The 19,880-nt window shown below is 40.3% G+C and overlaps 1 protein-coding gene and 1 gene segment (V, D, J or C); one reads left to right on the forward strand and one right to left on the reverse strand.

Annotated features, from left to right (window-relative positions):
• Window positions 1-19,880, reverse strand: part of Gjc3 (gap junction protein gamma 3) — a 64,908-nt gene that overhangs the window by 34,782 nt on the left and 10,246 nt on the right. The window lies entirely within an intron of this gene.
• LOC110313185 lies at window positions 9,002-9,819 on the forward strand. The segment is given in 2 exon segments: window positions 9,002-9,050; window positions 9,491-9,819. Coding segments are annotated over 2 exon segments (378 nt in total).

Here is a 19,880-nt window from a genome sequence, read left to right on the forward strand (position 1 = left end):
TGAGTTTGAGGCCAGCCTGGTCTACAAAGTGAGTTCCAGGACAGCCAGGGCTATACAGAGAAACCCTGTCTCGAAAAACAAAACAAAACAAAACAAAGCAAAACAAAACAAAAAAAGAAACTGCAAGAAAGAGTACACTTATAAGCAAAGGAAGCTGCCATGACTCATCCACTGTGGAAGAGGAAACACTAGAGGCTAGACTGTCTTCGGAGGCAGAATTCTCTGCATCTCGACCCCTCCCCACAAGTGATCCAGCAGCACTGTTAAGTTCTTAAGCCGTGAGCTCTTGGTGCTCAGACACCATGATCATCCAGGAGCTCCGCCTGATTCTGAGCACTGAGAGGAAGGAGGTAAACTTCCTTCTAGATTCTCAAACTAGATATTCAATTCTATTTGCTAATCTGTTTCAACCTCCTCTCTTAATATATCATGAGAGACATCACAGAAAAAAATTTATTCACTTCATCTAAGAACATTTACACTTCTTTCATGACTACTCATTAAGATGAAACCAAGTGGCACAGCCCCTCTGCTAGAAAGAGACATTCTGACCCAAATCCATCCCCTAATCTTGTGGATCCATAGCAGGCTATTTATTTGTTCCTCAGTGAAAATAATAATAATCCAGAACTTTCAATGACACAGAAAAAATTTTCCCATGCCTCCAATTTCATCTCCAGCAACCCATTTCTTTTGATATTCAAAGGCAGCATTCTCAAAAATTGTAATCTTAGAAGGATTTGAAATCATAATAGATGACTTAAAGTCACAGGTTCTCAAAGTTGAGCAACAGTCCCTGTAACATCCCAATGCTGGAGTTCAAAAGACCAATGAATAATGGAGGTGAGTAAGGGCTTCCTCCTCATTAGCCAGGCCATAGCTCCTCCTTAACTAGGAGCTCCCAACCCCTATACTTCGTTAACACAAATCTCTGAGAGGACCAAATGGCTCACGGTCAAAGATTTATTGGGTGCCTTTTTCTGCATACCTTACACCATGATTTCCAAGATGTTTTTTGCATTTGAGGATCCTTTAAACCATACTACCCAATTCTCTTGAATTATATTTTCCCAAACCTTCAAGACTGTTCTCATATATTTGGACAGACACTATCAAGGTTCCTATCTAAGTTCTCATACTTACAAGTTAATGTTCTCCAATAAGCAGATAACATCTTCCTTTGTTCCTTCATTGATGATATCTTCTAGGAAAGAACTACATAAGAAACTACATATCTAAACACTGATTTATTGAAGAAATCAGTGAGAAAACAATTTTTAGAATCAAATGAAAATACCAGCACAGCTTCTCAGCATCTTCGGGATGCAGCTATGTGATACTGAGAGAAATGTTTATGGCTGAAAATGCCAACTTGAAAAAAATAAAAACAGAATGGCCTCACTTGAATTGCCAAATTCAGAAAGATCTGAAGTACCTAATGATGAGCTTCAAGGTGTAAGGAAAAAATGAAGCCAAACCCAAAGGCAGACAATGACAAGACATGATTAATTATCAGGAGAGAGATTAATGACATGGAGCATAAAATTGTTGTCTGTGCCCTGGTCTACTTGCCACTTGACCCTACCTGCCCATGGTGGCACAGGATCAACAACACAGACTCTGGAAGGAGGTGAGAAACACCACAGCAAGCTTTTTTATACACTTACCCCTCACCCCATTGGTCCCAAGAAAGCATCTCTCGTCTAAACATCAGTTCCTGGTTGGCTAGCAGTGTCTGCAACAGCAATCCTAGGTCTCTCCAGCAGACCTCAATCAGGACCTGCTGCAGGAGATGCTTTTTCTGCTGAATGGCAGTCAACATTTACATAGAGGTGGTGTGTGTGTGTGTGTGTGTGTGTGTGTGTGTGTGTGTGTGTGTCACAGCTGGAGGGATCCTATGCCATTCAGCAGACCTTTAACAAAGAGCTGATACTAATGCTCCTGGAACTGTTTCATGTCATATAAAAGAAGGAAGCATTTGACAAAATTCAACATCCCTTCATGATAAAAGTCTTAGGAAGATCAGGAATTCAAGGCCCATACCTAAACATAATTAAAGCAATATACAGCAGACCAATAGCCAACATCAAACTAAATGGAGAGAAGCTAGAGGCAATCCCACTAAAATCAGGGACTAGACAAGGCTGCCCACTTTCTCCCTACCTGTTCAATATTGTACTTGAAGTCCTATCCGAGCAATTAGACAACAAGAGGAGATCAAGGGGATACAAATTGGAAAGGAAGAAGTCAAAATATCATTATTTGCAGATGATATCATTGTATATATAAGTGACCCTAAAAATTCCACCAGAGAACACCTAAACCTGATAAACAGCTTCAGTGCAGTACCTGGATATAAAATTAACTCAAACAAATCAATGGTCTTTCTCTACACAAAGGATAAACAGGATGAGAAAGAAATTAGGGAAACAACACACTTCAAAATAGTCACAAAAAATATAAAATACCTTGGTGTGACTCTAACTAAGCAAGTGAAAGATCTGTATGACAAGTACTTCAAGTCTCTGAAGAAGGAAATTGAAGATCTCAAAAGATGGAAAGATCTCCTTTGCTCATGGATTGGCAGGATTAATACAGTAAAAATGGCTATCCTGCCGAANGCAATCTACAGATTCAGTGCAATCCCCATTAAATTCCAACTCAATTCTTCACTGAATTAGAAAGGGCAATTTGCAAAGTCATCAGGAATAATAAAAAACCTAGGATAGCAAAAACCATTCTCAACAATAAAAAACCCTCTGGGGGAATCACCATGCCAGACCTAAAGCTGTACTACAGAGCAATTGTGATAAAAATTGCTTGGTACTGGTACAGTGACACACAGGTAGATCAATGGAACAGAATTGAGGATCCAGAAATGAACACACCTATGATTACTTGATCTTTGACAAAAGTGCTAAAACCACGTAGTGGAAAAAAGACAGCATTTTCAACAAATGGTGCTGGCACAACTGGCAGTTATCATGTAGAAGAATACGAATTGATCCATTCTTATCTCCTGTACAAAGCTCAAGTCTAAGTGGATCAAAGACCTCCACATAAAACCAGAGACACTGAAATATATAGAGGAGAAAGTGGGGAAAAGCCTCGAAGAAATGGGCACAGGGGAAAAATTCCTTAATAGAACCGCAATGGCCTGTGCTGTAAGATCAAGAATAAACAAATGGGACCTCATAAAATTGCCAAGCTTCTATAGGGCAAAAGACACTGTCAAAAAGACAAAAAGGCAACCAACAGATTGGGAAAGAATTTTTAGCAATCCTAAATCTGATAGGGGACTAATATCCAATATATACAAAGAGCTCAGGAAGCTGTACCCGAGAAATTCAAAAAACCCTATTAAAAATGGGGTATAGAGCTAAACAGAGAATTCTCAACTGAGGAATACTGAAGGGCTGAGAAGCACTTGAAAAAATGTTCAACATTCTTAATCATCAGGGAAATGCAAATCAAAACAACCCTGAGATTTCACCTCACACCAGTCAGAATGGCTAAGATCAAAAATTCAGGGGACAGCAGATGCTGGTGAGGATGTGGAGAAAGAGGAACACTCCTCTATTGCTGGTGGTATTGCAAGCTTGTACAACCACTCTGGAAATCAGTCTGGCAGTTACTCAGAAAATTGGACATAGTACTACCGGCAGATCCAGCAATACCTCTTCTTGGTATATACCCAGAAGTTATTCCAACTGGTAATAAGGACATATGCTCCACTATGTTCATAGCTGTCCTATTTATAATAGCCAGAAGCTGGAAAGAACACAGATATCCCTCAACAGAGGAATGGATACAGAAAATGTGGTACATTTACACAATTGAGTACTACTCAGCTATTAAAAACAATGAATTTATGAAATTCTTAGGCAAATGGATATATCTGGAGGATATCATCCTGAGTGAGAAAACCCAATCACAAAAGAACTCACTTGATATGCACTCACTGATAAGTGGATATTACCCCCAGAAACCTAGAATACCGAAGATACAATCTCCAAAACACAAGAAAATCAAGTAGAAGGAAGACCAACACGTGGATACTTTATTCCTCCCCAAAATAGGGAATAAAATACCCATGGAAGAAGTTGCAGAGACAAAGTTTGGAGCTAAGACGTAAGGATGGACCATCCAGAGACTGTCCCACCCGGGGTCCATCCCATAATCAGTCACCAAACGCAGACACTATTGCATATGCCAGCAAGATTTTGCTGAAAGGACACTGATATAGCTATCTCTTGTGAGGCTATGCCAGTGCCTGCTAAACATAGCAGTGGATGCCCACAGTCATTTATAGGATAGAACACAGAGACCCCCAAGGGAGGAGCTAGAGAAATTACCCAGGAACTGAAGGGGGCTGCAACCCTATAGGTGGAACAACAATATTAACTAACCAGTACCCCCAGTGCTTGTGTCTCTAGCTGCATATATATATAGCAGAAGATGGCCTAGTTGGCCATCTCAGGGAAGAGAGGCGCCTTGGTCTTGCAAACCTTATATGCCTCAGTACAGGGGAACACCAGGGCCAAGAAGTGAAAGTGAGTGGGTAGGGGAGCAGGGCGGGGGAAGGGTATAAGGGAAATTTGGGATAGCATTTGAAATGTAAATGAAGAAAATATCTAATAAAATAATTTTAAAAAGAAAGAAAGAAAAGAAAAAGAGAGAAAGAAAGAAAGGAAGGAAGAAGGAAGGAAGGAAGGGAGAAGCACTAGCAGTGTGAAATCCATTATCAAGTATAAAGACAACCACCAAAGGCATGAATAGAGAGACCTGGAACCAACAACAATGGGTCAGAACCCAGGATTCCTGACAATCCAACCCAGCTCTCCTGACCCAACCTGGTGTATGGAAAGAGGGTTAGATGTCCTGACAATGTCCACATTGTAAAACAGAAAGTGCTGGTAATGCTGGGCTTTGTGGCTCTCTGGTCCCTCACTGTCAGGTTCACACATCAACATAACCTTTTTAACAGACTCTAGATTAGTGGTGTCATAGTCTCTTTTCTAACAAACATTTTCCTTCTCCATAGCACCTGCATTGGAAGCATCTACATGGACACTTAGGGTGAAATTGTATTCAAGGTAAGGGAAAGTTCTATGTCGCAGTTTCTACACATTTGATGGATAAAAAGTTCTTAGGACCTGATATCCACATATCAATTCAAGAGGCTATGGCTTCTATTTCAAGGACTGCAGGAGATTGCAGCTTGACTGTCCCCACAATACTCATATGGTAACATCTTGGTCTCTAGGCTGTTGACATGTTTCCTGGTGGAACATGTATGAGTAGAGGACCAGTGGGAAGGTTTGAGGTCACTAACACCATGCTTGAAGGGACTCTGGCCACCCCAGCAGGGCAAGCACAACTCTGGAAGGCTTTGCCCTTCTCCCTCATTCCTTTGGTACCATTCTGTCTTGCTAAAACCATTAGAATGCATACCTAAAGCTAGCTGTCCACAGTGCTCCAGGACAAAATCCTCCTAGGTCACTGCTCACAGAGACTCGGTGTCTCAGCTGTGTATTTTCCCCAGTACATCTCAGACATAGAACTCTTGTTACCAAAAGGAAGGAAACTTGTGAAACAAAAAATTCTTAAGTTCCCTATCAAGCAAACTCTGTGTGCTTGCTAATTTAACAACTTGTTTACTAAATAGAGGCTTCTCTGATATATCCAAAGCATTTTTATATTTAGTAGATTTACTAGACAACATTTTAAACTTACAAAAAACCTTTTTCTAGATCATTCAAATTAATAAGAGCTTTGAAGATTGAAGGCTATCTAGCTGACATTTCCAGACTAACATGTTTTCACTTTTATCTGCTTGGAATTACAAAATTCCCTCTTCAGTGGATCACAACTGTGAGACTGCTGCAGCTTTTTTTTTTCCTGCTTTGATTCTGATCTGCATCTCAGTATGTATCACAAATATGTACTCAGTCTTAGATTTATCAACTGTTCTAACTGTTTTTTATCTGCAGGGGGCCTGCTCCAGCTGGGCAAAGAGCTGAGGTGGAACACAGAGTTGGACAAAGGCTAAACACTGAATATCTATGGCCTTGTGGTTTGGGGGCCAGAGACTGATGGCCTCTGGAAACTTAACTCTTTCTTGCTGTTCTGTGCTTTAACAAGTGCCGGTCACTTACTCTGGCTGTTCTGGGCTTTGGTAAGTGTTTTGTTACATTGTAACTCTCTGTGCTTAAATAAGCAGTGTTTTCTTGTGATTGACACATAATGTTTAGCATCAAGGATATAAGTAAAGGATTTATTGCTGGAGCTCCTTTCTCAGGTGTGTCAGCAGAAATCAGACAAGCTCCTTTCTCAGGTGTGTCAGCAGAAGTCAGACAAGAGCCTCAGAGTCCATTAACATTTCTTGAACCAGAGAGAAAAAGAAAGAATGATGTCACTCACACAGACAACACTAACATGGGATGTAGCAGAAATGGCTATACCACCTTTTATTATTGCTTTCAGCTTTTTATGGTTTGTAGACAACAAGTTCTCTATGTAAGAAAGAATTACCTCATAGCTAAAATGTTATGTAAAGGAAGAGTTAACAGAAAACTATCAAGAATCAAGAATCAATTACAAGTTCAAAGCAGTGTTTCATTCTATAAGCTCATTATATATTTGAAGCAATAGTTTTGGCATGGCCCTGCTTTATCATAGTGCACACCTGTGACTTTATTCTTGGAGATGAATGTTTTTCCTTGAACACAAATTTGTCCCAAGCCTATATCTCTTTTTAGCGTAATTTATGATAACTCATGGTAATTCTTATTATGTAATGTTTACTTACTCTTTTATGAGGAATGAGCACATTTTTTTCTTGGTTCTAACTTTATTATACATTACTGGCAAAACAACTAAAACCAACTCTTAAAACTTACGTAGCTGGGAGGTGGTGGCGCACGCCTTTAACCCCGGTACTTGGGAGGCAGAGGCAGACAGATTTCTGAGTTTGAGGCCAACCTGGTCTACAAAGTGAGTTCCAGGACAGCCAGGGCTACACAGAGAAACCCTGTCTCGAAAAACAAAACAAAACAAACTTCCTAAAATTATTTGAGTCAATCAGGATTCTATAAAAATCATTAATTCACCTAAACACCATTAATTCATGAAAGTTAATCTTCATGTTAATCTGCAAGAAATGTGTCCTATAGGGTGGGCTGATGCTCAGGAATCATTAGACTATGTAATAGTGATAGATGAGCCATATCAATAGCAAGAAGCAGTCCAGGAAAGTCTCTTTGGGACTTGCTTCTCAGAGTTCACCAATTGCAGACCATGCAAAGAAAAAAAAAAAAATAACAAACCCACCAGTTGGCTATCTCCAGGGAAGTCATAAACTAGCTTTAGCCTTTCCTAGATGGATCGTGTACACTTTTCTCTGTCATATATTTTTCTACCATATCTTTCACATGTGTAGACACACTCTCATCTGCTTTCTTTCATTTATACTTTCAGTTTTACTATATTTCAGGAGGTGGGGGGATATGTAAGGTCTAACTATATATCTTGAGCCCACCTGGAAATCACTATCTAGTACCCACTAACCCTGAACTTGCAACCCACCTGCCTCTTCCCCCTGATGGCTGGATTACATGACACATGCACAGCTCCATTTCATTTTTTATCTTTTACCATTGCATATGGATGAACACTAGAGGCTCAAGAGTGTGCAGCAAAGTTTACCTCCAAGGCATCCTCTAGGACTACATGAACCCTCTTTGGTCTTCTATATATGTCCCATACACCGTGAGAACACTCACCTGGAGCCCTTAGGATATAAGAACCAAGGAGCTGGTCTCCCAGACTGCTGACACACCTGTGAGCACAGGTAAGATCACCACTTTTGCTCAAATTCCTGGCATAAGAAGGACCTGCCCAGAGCCATCAGGACACGGGAACCAAGCAGCAGCCTGGAACAGAATCCTTCAGTTTTCCATTTACACTCAGAGCTGACACTGTGCACAGCTCTTCATATCCAAATTGCTCCCAGAGAGAACTGGTCTCCCCGAGTGCTGACACAAAGGCTTCCAGGAGGGACAAGCCACAGTAAGAGACAGAAAGACCATGTGACACCAGAAATAACCAGATAGAGATAAGCAAGGGCAAGAACATAAGCAATAGAAAACAAGGGTACTTGTGGTTATCAGAACCCACTTGTCCCACCACAGCAACCCCTGAATAACCCAACATACTGTTAAAGCAAGACTCTAATTTAAAATCACAACTCATGAGGATTTCAAAAGGACACAAATAACTCCTTTTAAGAAATACAGGAGAACACAGGTAAACAGCTAGAAACCCTTAAAGAGAAAACACAAAAATCCCTTAAAGAATTACAGGAAAACACAACCAAACAGGTGAACGAATTGAACAAAGCTATCCAGGATCAAAAAATGGAAATCAAAACAATAAAGAAATCACAAAGGGAGGCAACGCTGGAGATAGAAAACCCTCGAGAAAGACAGATACAAGACGTAAAAGGAGAATCTCAGGTGCAGAAGACACCATAGAAAACATTGACACAAGAGACAGAGAAAAGGTAAAATGCACAAAGCTCCTATCCCAAAACATCCAAGAAATCCAGGACACAATGAGAAGACCAAACCTAAGGATAATAGATATAGAAGAGAGTGAAGATTCCCAAAGTGCAAACCTTTAATCCCAGCACTTGGGAGGCAGAGACAGGAGGACCTGTTCTACAATGTGAGCTACAGCACAACCAAGAATAGATAGAGAAATGCTGGCTCAAAAAAAATTATATTTAGAAGGGTCCATTAAGACACATATGATGCTTCAGTAAATTTTCTGCTGGAAAATTTTCACCAACTCCCTGTGGGTGAAACAGGACCAGGTGCCCTTTGACCAGCACACATTCTGTTGAGCTGATTTGCATATGAAGTCATTACACAACAGCCCAGGCTCCTTTAAAGGCAGCTTCCAGGAGCCTAAGAAGCATCCTTTCTTCCAGCTCTCAGGGATGGAGACAGACACACTCCTGCTATGGGTGCTACTGCTCTGGGTTCCAGGTGAGGGTACAGAGATGTGTTGGGGGCAACTTCTGTGGCCATAGTGACTCTCCATGCCTATAGGTTCTTGATCATTATAATAAGGGCATTTGTCACTGGTTTTAAGTTTCCTCAGTCCTCTGAATTTTCTGCTATCTCAGAGTGATGTCCAAAATTATTCTTAAAAAATTAAATGAAAGCCACGCATGGTGGCAAATGTCTTTAATCCCAGCACTCAGGAGGCAGAGTTCGAGGCCAGTCTGGTCTACAGAGTGAGTTCCAGGACAGGCAGGGCTGCACAAAGAAACTCTGCCTTGAAAAACCATAAATAGATAGATAGATAGATAGATAGATAGATAGATAGATAGATAGATAGATAGATAGATAGATAAATGAAAAGGTTCTCTGCTATGAAGGCTTTTATACACAGCTAACTATAGTCTGTGTGTTTATCATTCCAGGCTGCACTTGTGACATTGTGCTGACCCAATCTCCAGCTTCTTTGGCTGTGTCTCTAGGGCAGAGAGCCACCATCTCCTGCAGGGCCAGCAAAAGTGTCAGTATATCTACAACTAGTTATATGCACTGGTACCAACAGAAACCAGGACAACCACCCAAACTCCTCATCTATCTTGCATCCAACCTAGAATCTGGGGTCCCTGCCAGGTTCAGTGGCAGTGGGTCTGGGACAGACTTCACCCTCACCATAGATCCTGTGGAGGAAGAGGATTCTGCAGACTATTACTGTCAGCAAAGTAATGAAGATCCTCCCACAGTGCTCCAGGGCTGAAAAAAATCCTCCTGGGGTTGCAGCTCCCTGAGGCTCAGTCTCTCAGTTCTCTCTTACTCTCTGACATCTCAGCACAGAGCTCTAGGCTTGTTTGGAAAAATATCTCAAATAATGAAACAAGTGTTATAAACATATATGTGTGCCCAACCCTTCATTCTTTATAGTTTAATTGTTTTCAACAAAATATATGATTGGTTCAATTGTTATTTATCATTTATTTATTTATTTATTTATTTATTTATCTATTTATCTATTTATTTATTTATTTCTTGGTTTTCTGAGACAGGGTTTCTCTGTATAGCCCTGGCTGTCCTGAAACTCACTTTGTAGACCAGACTTGCCACGAACTCAGAAACCTGCCTGCCTCTGCCTCCCGAGTGCTGGGATTAAAGGCGTATGCCACCATGCCCAGCTATCATTTAAATTTTTATTAACACATATTTATCTTTGGCTAATTTTCCCTTCTCCCCTCATTCCCTGTCTACATCTCTGTCTATTCCCAACACCCTCAGCATCCTCCATTGACTTTCCAGTCACTGAGGATTTACTGTCTCTTATTTATATTTCTGAAAATAGAAAAGATTAAGAAATACAAATTTTGTCACCAAAAAATTGTGTTAACCTAAAACATATACTGTGGTTTGTTTGTGTGTATGTGTCAGTGTATGAGTGTATGGTGTGTGTGAGTGTGTCAGTGTGTGTGTGTGTGTGTGTGAGTGTGTCAGTGTGTGTGTGTGTATGTATGTATATATGTGTGTGTGTGTGTGTGTGTGTGTGTGTATGTGTGTGTGTGAGAAAGGATAACCTGCAGAAGTTAGTTCTCTCTTTCCAGCAGGGCCAGTCTGGGAATCAAACTCAGGTCATCAGTCTTCTGTGAGCATGCTTCCTGGTACAGGGTGAGCAAACATGGCAGCCTCGGGTATTAATTCTTTTCCTTTAATCATTTATTTTCATTTTAAATTGTGTACATGGGGGAGGGGAGTAAGTGTGGGTGGCCATAAGAGTCAGAAGAGGGCATCAGATCCCATGGAGTTGGAGATACAGGAGGTTTTGAGCTAGTTTTGAGTGCTGGGGAAAACATGGGGTCCTCTGCAACAACAAGAAGTGCTCTGAACTGCTACCTCATTTATTCACCTCTAATCTACCGTTTATTAAGGTACTCCTCTAGATTTAGTAACCCCTTTTCCTCTAAAACAATGGAAGACTTGATGAGACCACACTTGTCCATAATTAAGTTAAAAAGAGCATTAAGTGGTTAAGTTTGTCAGTGAATCTTTCAGATACAGGCTTACATTCTCATCTCACTGTGTTTATTCTCCAATTGCTTTTATTTGCTTGCCCTCACAAACAGCCTGCTATAGTTTCTTAGAGACATAAGCTGTGCTATAGTTATTTCCCAAATTTGTTCCAATGTCTCTAGTTCTATGTCCATCCCCATATTAAGTTTCAGTATCATATTTATTGATTTTCATTTTGTCTTCAACAAATATTCTTCATTTTTAACAACTTCTATATTGGTGTTCAATGTCTTCCTGCCCTTTTATTCTCTCTCTCTCTCTCTCTCTCTCTCTCTCTCTCTCTCTCTCTCTCTCTCTCTTCATCTTTTGTGCATGGGATATGAAATATGTGAGTGAATGCAACATATAGTGCACACTGAGGACAAAGAACAACAATAGGTGTTATTCCTCCAATTCCACCTTGTCTGAGGCAGAGTGTCATCAGGGAACTTTCCAGACATTGGACTAAGGGGAATAGAAGGCTTAAAGGATGCCTTCTCTTTGCAGACAGGCAATGAGCTCTCGTAAACTTGGACTTCTCTAAAGCACTGAGACACTAGGACTCCTTGGATCTGTATCCCTAANGGAGAAGTGCTTTTTCCTATACCATGGTTTTCTGTACCTATGAGCTGGTAAGTAGAGAAAATGGCCTCCTAGGAGAAGTACAAATTATAATACTAACATCCAACTAGAACTATATAGCCATGAGCTGGAAAATGATATGAAATCCCTTATATGTAACCATGTTTTGCTTTCATGGGAATGTTAAATCTTTGTGGACAGACACTGTTACATAGAATCTACCATTTTATTCTCCTCCAGTACTGCATCTGTGGTAATCAATGTCTCTCTGAGAGAAGGACATGTGGGATCCTCTGCTCTCTCCAAGTCATCCTGCGTGCTATCTACAGACTCATAGTGGTCACCTCCTCTAATCAACCACCAAGTGGACCCAACTCCTTTACTTTCTTCTTAAGGGAAATGTCAAGTGAACATTTTCTTTCCAAGATACAAATTCCCCTTTCTTTGAAAAAATTAAATCTGACTTTACAGATTTTCAATTGATCCTGACCAATATACTGAAGCTTTCCAAAATCTCACCCTGTTAATTGATATAAGCTACAAAAAGATAATGTTAGTCCTATGTTAGACAAATATAAGTTCAAGAAAACAAGTAGTTTCCAGGCTACTGAATCTTATGCTTACATCCTTGTATCCGATGGTCCACCTTACCACTTATTTTGTGAAGGGGTAAGAGACCCCACAGTCAAGGAGGTCATTTCCTAAGAAAACCTTTAATGGGTCATTTCCTAAGAAAACCTTTAATGGGTCCATGACAATCTTTTCTTGGAACAGCAAGATAAATATTTTCAAGCTTGTATTCTAAAGGGATTAAGAAGGACCAGTATTAAATATTAATCTATCCAAAATACTCTTCAACAGGTCAAGGATTTTTGGGAATAACCTCTGCCTTCATGGAAAAGCACAGAGGTACATTAATGTACCACTCATCTCTATCTCTGGAGTCTGTAGAAGGGAAACTGATTAAAACAAATACATTTATAAGTGAATAAATCCCAGATATTAGAAGGAAGGTATATGAACTAGCTCTTGGACTACTATGTACTGTAAATAATCTCCTGAAGACTGATATTTCAGTCTTTTATAATGGATCTCTGGAGAATGCACAGTGAGAAAGAAAAGACTAAGGTGACATCCTGGTGGTGACCTCACAATCATGCAGGCCTAAGGTTATTTCTAAATAGCCTTGCAGATAACTGAAACATTTAAGGATAGTCAAGAAATTAAAAGAAAGAGTCCCCTTGCAAGCAAAGGAGGCTGCCATGACCCGTGCACTGTGGAAGAGGGAACACTAGAGGCTAGAATAACTTTGGTAGCAGAATTCTCTGCATCTTGACCCCTTCCTACAAGTGATCCAACAGCATGGTTAAGTTCTTAGACTGTCTTCTTCAGTTCTTGGTGCTTAGACACTATGCTTATCCAGGAGCTGCACGTGGTTGTGAGCACCTAGGGGAAGAAGGTAAACCCACTTCTACATTCTGAAATGAGTTATTTAATTTTTTTTCATAATCTGGTTCTCACTTCCTCTCTTAAGACACCAGGAGAGTCATAAAAGAAAGTCTTTAATTTCATATATCTCCCACCCCCAGCTCTTCATCAGTGGAACATTTGCTCTTCCATAATAAGTACTTAATGGAACCAAGGAGCACAGTTCCTTTGCTAGAAAGAGACATTCTGGCCTAAATCCATTCCACTAGTCTTGTGGATCCATAGCGTGTTGTTTACTTATCCATCATTGAAAAACTATTAATCCAGGACATTCAATGAAACAGAAAAAATTTACAATGCCTCCACTACCATCCCAGTACATGTTCATCTCAAGAACCCCATTTCATTCCCTCATCAAAGACAGTATTCTCTGAAATTGTAATCTTAGAAGGAATGAGAAATCAAAACAGATGACTTGAAGTCACAGGGTCTCAAAGTCGAGCAACAATCCCTGTAACATCCCAATCCTGGAGTTCAAAAGTCTAATGAATAGTGGAGGTCAGTAAGGGCCTCCTCCTCATTAGCTAGACCATAGTTCCTACCTACCTGGGAGTCTTTGTTAACACAAATCTCTGAGAGGACCAAATGGTTCACAGTCATAAATTAAAAAGGCACCTTTTTCTGCATGCCTTTATACCCTGATTATGAGTATTGTTTTCATTTGAGGATTCTTCAAACCAAACTACCCAACTCTTTTGAACTATATTGAACCAAATATCTAAGACAGTTCTCACATATTTGGACAGACACTGACATGAAACATATCTAAATTCTCTTTCTTACAAGTTAATGTTCTCCAGTAGTCAGATAACACCTTCCTTTGTTCCTTCACTGACAGCATCTCTTAGGAAAGAACTACATGAGTAATTGGAGACTGCCTAGTATCCTCTTGAATTGACACTGATTTATTGAAGAAATCAGTGAGAAAACAATTCCTAAAATCAAATGAAAATGAAAACACAGCTTCCCAGCATCTTCTGGATGCAGCTATGTGATGCTGAGAGAAAAGTTTATGGCTGCAAATGCTAACCTGAAAAAAAGAAAAACAGAATGACCTCACATGAATGGTCAAATTCAGAGAGACCTCAAATAATTACCATAGGCTTCAAGGTGTAAGGAAAAGATCAAGCCAAACCCAAAGGCAGTCAAGGGCATGAGACGATTAAATATCAGGACAGAGATTAATGACATGGAGTTTAAAATAACAATGCATGAAATTATTCCAAGAGATTGGGGGTGACAAATTAGGAGAACAACAGCATACAAACTAACCTAGAGAAAAAGAAGTAGATATAAATTAATAAAATCAAAGATAGAAGAGAGACACTTGAAATCCATTTAAATAAAAATCAGAGGGTCTTTGGAGAGTGCTTTGAAATCTTGTTCTCAAAAAAATGCAAGAGATAGATATGTGTCTAGACACATATGACATAGCAACATTAAATCAAAAAGATATCAGTGAGAACAGGTGAGGGAGCCATCTTGTGTCCAGAGTAACTTGGAGACCAGACTGCTCAGGTCAGGTCATAGACTGCAAAGGGTAAGCGAGAGGTCTGCAGAAGCCACAAAACTTCCAGGACAGACTCCGTTTTGGGCTCCAGAGATCCAGGCATGTTCGCTGCCAGAGGAGAAGTGTCTGCCTGATAGTGCTCTGACTGCCAGAGCAGGTGAGGGAGCCATATTGTGTCCGGGTCCCTCAGAGACCAGTCTGTGCAGGTCAGCTTGCAGACTGTAGAGGGTAAGCAAGCTGTCTGCATAAGCAACACAGCTTCTGTGACAGAACCCGTTTTGGGCATCAGACATCCAGGCATCTTCCCTGCCAGAGGAGAGGTGTCCACCTGGTAGGGCTCTGACCACCAGAGCAAGTGAGGGGGCCATCTTGGGTCCCTGGTCCCTCGGAGACCAGTCTGCACAAGTCAGCTCATGGACTGCAGAGGGTAAGCTAGCGAACTAAAGAAGGACACAGCTTCTGGGACAGGCAGAAGTGACACCGTTTTGGGCTCCAGACATCTGGCACGTTACCCCACAAGAGGAGAGGTGGCTACCTGGGAGGGCTCTGACTGCCAGAGCAGGTGAGAGAGCCATCTTGTGTCCCGGGTCCCTCAGAGACCAGTCTGTGCAGGTGAGTGTGCAGACTCCAGAGGCAACATATCTTCTAGGACAGGCCCTGTTTCGGGCCTTCATCTTCAGGTAGGAGGCAGGTCTGAAAGCCAGACCTCTGTGCACCTTCCCTGTAAGAGGAGAGCTTGGCTGCAGAGAGTACTCTGTCCACTGAGACTCAGGAGAGAGGACTGCTGACAGAGGTTGACAGAATCACAGAAGGAACAAGCTCCAACCAAAGACAACTATAACAGCTAACACAAGAGATTACCAGATGGCGAAAGGCAAACGTAAGAATCTTACTAACAGAAATCAAGACCACTCACCATCACCAGAACCCAGCACTCCCACCTCAGCCAGTCCTGGATACCCAAACACTCCCGAAAAGCAAGACTCGGAATTAAGATCATATCTCATGATGCTAGTAGAGGACTTTAAGAAGAACTTTAAAAACTCACTTAAAGAAATACAGGAGAACACTGCTAAAGAGGTAGAAGTCCTTAAAGAATTACAGGAAAACACAACCAAACAGGTGATGGAATTGAACAAAACCATCCAAGACCTAGAAAGGGAAGTAGAAACAATAAAGAAAACACAAAGGGAGACTACTCTGAAGATAGAAAACCTAGGAAAGAAATCAGGAACCATAGATGTGAGCATCAGCAACAAAATACAAGAGATGGAAGAGAGAATCTCAGATGCAGAAGATTCCACAGAGAATATGGACACAACTATCAAAGAAAATGCAAAATGCAAAAAGATCTTAACTCAAAACATCCAGGAAATCCAGGACACAATGAGAAGACCAAACCTATGGATAATAGGAGTAGATGAGAATGAAGATTTTCTTTTTTTAACTTATTTTATTAGATATTTTCTTCATTTACATTTCAAATGCTACCCCGAATGTCCCCTATACCTTCGCCCCACCCTGCTCCCCTGCCCACCCAGTCCCACTACTTGGCCCTGGCGTTCCCCTGTATGGGGCATATAAAGTTTGCAAGACCAACGAGCATCTCTTCCCAACGATGGCTGACTAGGCCATCTTCTGCTATATATGCAGCTAGAGACACGAGCTCTGGGGGTACTGATTAGTTGTAATTACTGTCTGGGAAACTTACTGCCTTCATTGGATAACCTAGGCCTAATCCTAGAAGCCTCTGTATCAATCTAATCTAGGCCTAGAACGTTTTCATCCTCTGAGACTTGCTGCTGAATAAGCTCAGTTTTTTTATTTTTTCTGAAGTCAAGCTCACTGTTTCAACCCAGCTGTACTGGCTCAAAGTCTTCTCCCAGATGATTTATTCAATTTGGCTTTTCTCTCAGACTCTGAGCTGCTCTGATTGGCTTCAGACTAACTCTTGCAATTTTTCCTAATCTTCTGATTCTATTTCAGTCTCTTCCTCATTCTGTCTTTACCTGTGTCAAGCTGGATCTCTTCATTCTGTCTCTGTAAGACTCTCCCAGTAAAACTGCCTCCTTTCCCTCTCTGTGATGCCTGGCTCTCCCTCTCAACTCTACTGCTCTTCATCAACTCTACTATATTCTTGTACTGTACTCTCTTCTTCCTTTACTATCTCTCTCTTAAATAACTTCCCTTTCCACTCTCTTCTCATTAGAGTGGGGCAGATACTATTCTGTCAATTCTTCCTCTGACTTATGACTTTTTCGGCCACTCAATTAGACATCAAATTCAAACATTGGTGCTTCCTTCTACAAACTAATATTTCCATCCTGGTTTGGGAATAAAGGTGCATGATATGGGTGTGTCTGTATTCCCACAAGAGGGATTAAAGGTGTATGCTAAGGGCTGATTCACACCTTAATGAGAAACAGGTTTAAATATCCTCTAACAGGATCCGATGGCAAAGATCAATAAAACAAGTGACAGCTCAATCTCAAAAGAATGTGGAGTAAAAGAAACACTCACACATTCCTGGTGGGGACAAAAATTCATCCAACATCTATGGAAAACAGTGTGGTGGATCCTCACAAAAAAATCTATCTCGATATCTATCTATACTACTCTTGGGTATATACTCAAAGGATACTTCATTCTACCTCAGAGACACTTGTTCAGCCATGTTCACTGCGGCTCTGTTTATAATACCCAGGAATTGGAAACAACCTATATGTCCTATGTCCTTCAACAGAAGAATGGACAAAGTACACACACACACACACACACACACACACACACACACACACACACACGCACAAATAACAACATGAAATTTGCAAACAAACAGTAGAAAACTCTACCTGAATGAGGAATCCTGAACTCAGAAAGACAAATATGGAATATAGTCTTTTATATGTGAATATTGGCTGCGAAATCAATAAGCAAACTACAATCTGTTGGGGTTCAGGAATCTCCACAACAATGATACAAACACAGATCGGTTAAGCAAGAAGAGCTTATTGAATTTAATGAGCTTAAGAGTTGTCAGACCAGAGATATGGTTCAAAACTGAGTCTGAAACTATGACATCAAACAATTTTTAGGCAGGCTTTTTATAGGAAAAAAAAGGTGCAAATTTTAAAACTCAAGAAGGGGAATAATATTACATTTTGGCTTGCTAGACAAAGTATATCGGCTAACCTTTAAGCTGATTGGTCCTGAGTAAGGTAAGTGGATAGTTGATGAACAGGGTAACTTCAGAACATTCAGATAACAGAGCATGATTGACTCAACCATAACTTTTTGGCTTATCAATAACATTCTTCAGTGTCAGTTGTGGATAATTACTACTGGGAAGTGGAGTCTGAGAACCTGAACTTTATTTCACCTTATGAGCAAACAGGAGACTGTATACAAAATGGCTCTAATTATCTTAAAAGAAGCAGGCCTCAACACAATCCGTAGAAGCAAAGAGGGTGAGTATAGAGTACCAGACTAGGGGGCAGAGGAAGAAATAAATCGCTGTCATCATAGCTGCAAAACTTTTTGACAAGGAGAACTGAACTACTGTCTTTTGAAACTAGGGAGAAAGTGTGTTTGATGCTAGCTTTGGCAATTACTGGGTCAGCAAACTTTTCTATGTAGTAGCTTTACATAGGATTATAATTTAATAAATGCTCACTCAGTCTAAGATGGGCATGTGGAACTGAGTATTGATAAGAAGGTACAATTTTTAACATCATTTTGTAAATTCAGAGAATAATAGGATGAAAGAGCTAACAGTTCAGCTGGAACAGAAACAGCAACAGCCTTCACACGATTTTCTTGGTTGTGTGTCGTGTGAAAAACACGATCGATTTGTGGCCTCTGTCCCATGGACTTTCTTTGTACTATGCATAAACCTTATCTTTCTTGGCCAATTTTCAGCACATTAGCTTCAGGCCCATGTCTGTTTCTACACTCAAGTCCTTTGTCCTCCATTGTAAAGCCCAGCCCATCCATTCCCCATATTCACTGCACTTCAGGCCTTCTCTACACTTCAAAAAGTTCCTCTCTGTTTATGGCCAAATTTCTTGTTTCAGGATTGGGATCATGTACCTATATTCAATGGTTATCCTTGTTTGAACATCTGTGTTGCATTCCACACAGGAATATCCCAGCCCCATACATTTTCTGTTCTATGATATTGTTGATCTTTCTGTCAGAGGGTACTGAGTCTCCATTCAGATGAGAGGGCTGTTCTGCTGTACTGAAAAAAAAAAACACTATTGTTAATGGATAGAAAGTTAAGCTATAAGTCAATAAAAGAGAACAAAGTTGGTATAAATAAAAATATATATTAATAGGACTATATGCAAAAACAGATGAAGGTGTGGGGCTTGGAGACAGGCAGAAGATTTGGTCATTGGTGTAACACAAGCTATGTGTCCTCGAGGGAAACTACACCCTAGAAATAGCATGAAAGTAATCCTTCAACAAACCTAAAAGAAGACAGCAGCAGCAAGAACAGAATCCCAACTCTACCAACAAAAATAATAGGAAGCAGCAATTACTTTTCTTTAATTTCCCTTAACATCAATGGACTCAATTCCCCAATAAAAAGACATAGACTAACAGACAGGTCATTTACCATGACCAAGTAGGTTTTATCCCAGGGACACAGAGATGATTTAATATACTGAAATCTATCAGCATAATCCACTATATAAACAAACTCAAAGACAAAAACCACATGATCGTCTCATTAGATGCTGAGAAAACATTTCACAAAATCCAAAACCACTTCATGATAAAAGTCATGGAAAGATCAGGAATTCAAGGCCCATACCTAAACATAATAAAAGAAATCTACAGCCAACCAGTAGCCAGCATCAAAGTAAATGGAGAGAAACTCAAAGCAATCNCACTAAATTCAGGGACTAGGCAAGGCTGCCCACTTTTTCCCTACCTATTCAATATAGTACTTGAAGTCCTAGCCAGAGCAAGTAGACAACAAAAAAGAGGTCAAGGGGATCCAAATTGGAAAGAAAGAAGTGAAAATATCACTATTCGCAGATGATATGATAGTATCATCTAAACCTGATAAACAGCTTCAGTGCAGTAGTTGGATATAAAATTAACTCAAACAAATCAATGGCCTTTCTCTACACAAAGGATAAACAGACTGAGAAAGAAAATAGGGAAACAACACCCTTCACAATAGTCACAAATAA

Source organism: Mus pahari, chromosome 23 (genome assembly GCF_900095145.1).
Source record: "Mus pahari chromosome 23, PAHARI_EIJ_v1.1, whole genome shotgun sequence".
Taxonomy (NCBI): Eukaryota; Metazoa; Chordata; class Mammalia; order Rodentia; family Muridae; genus Mus; species Mus pahari.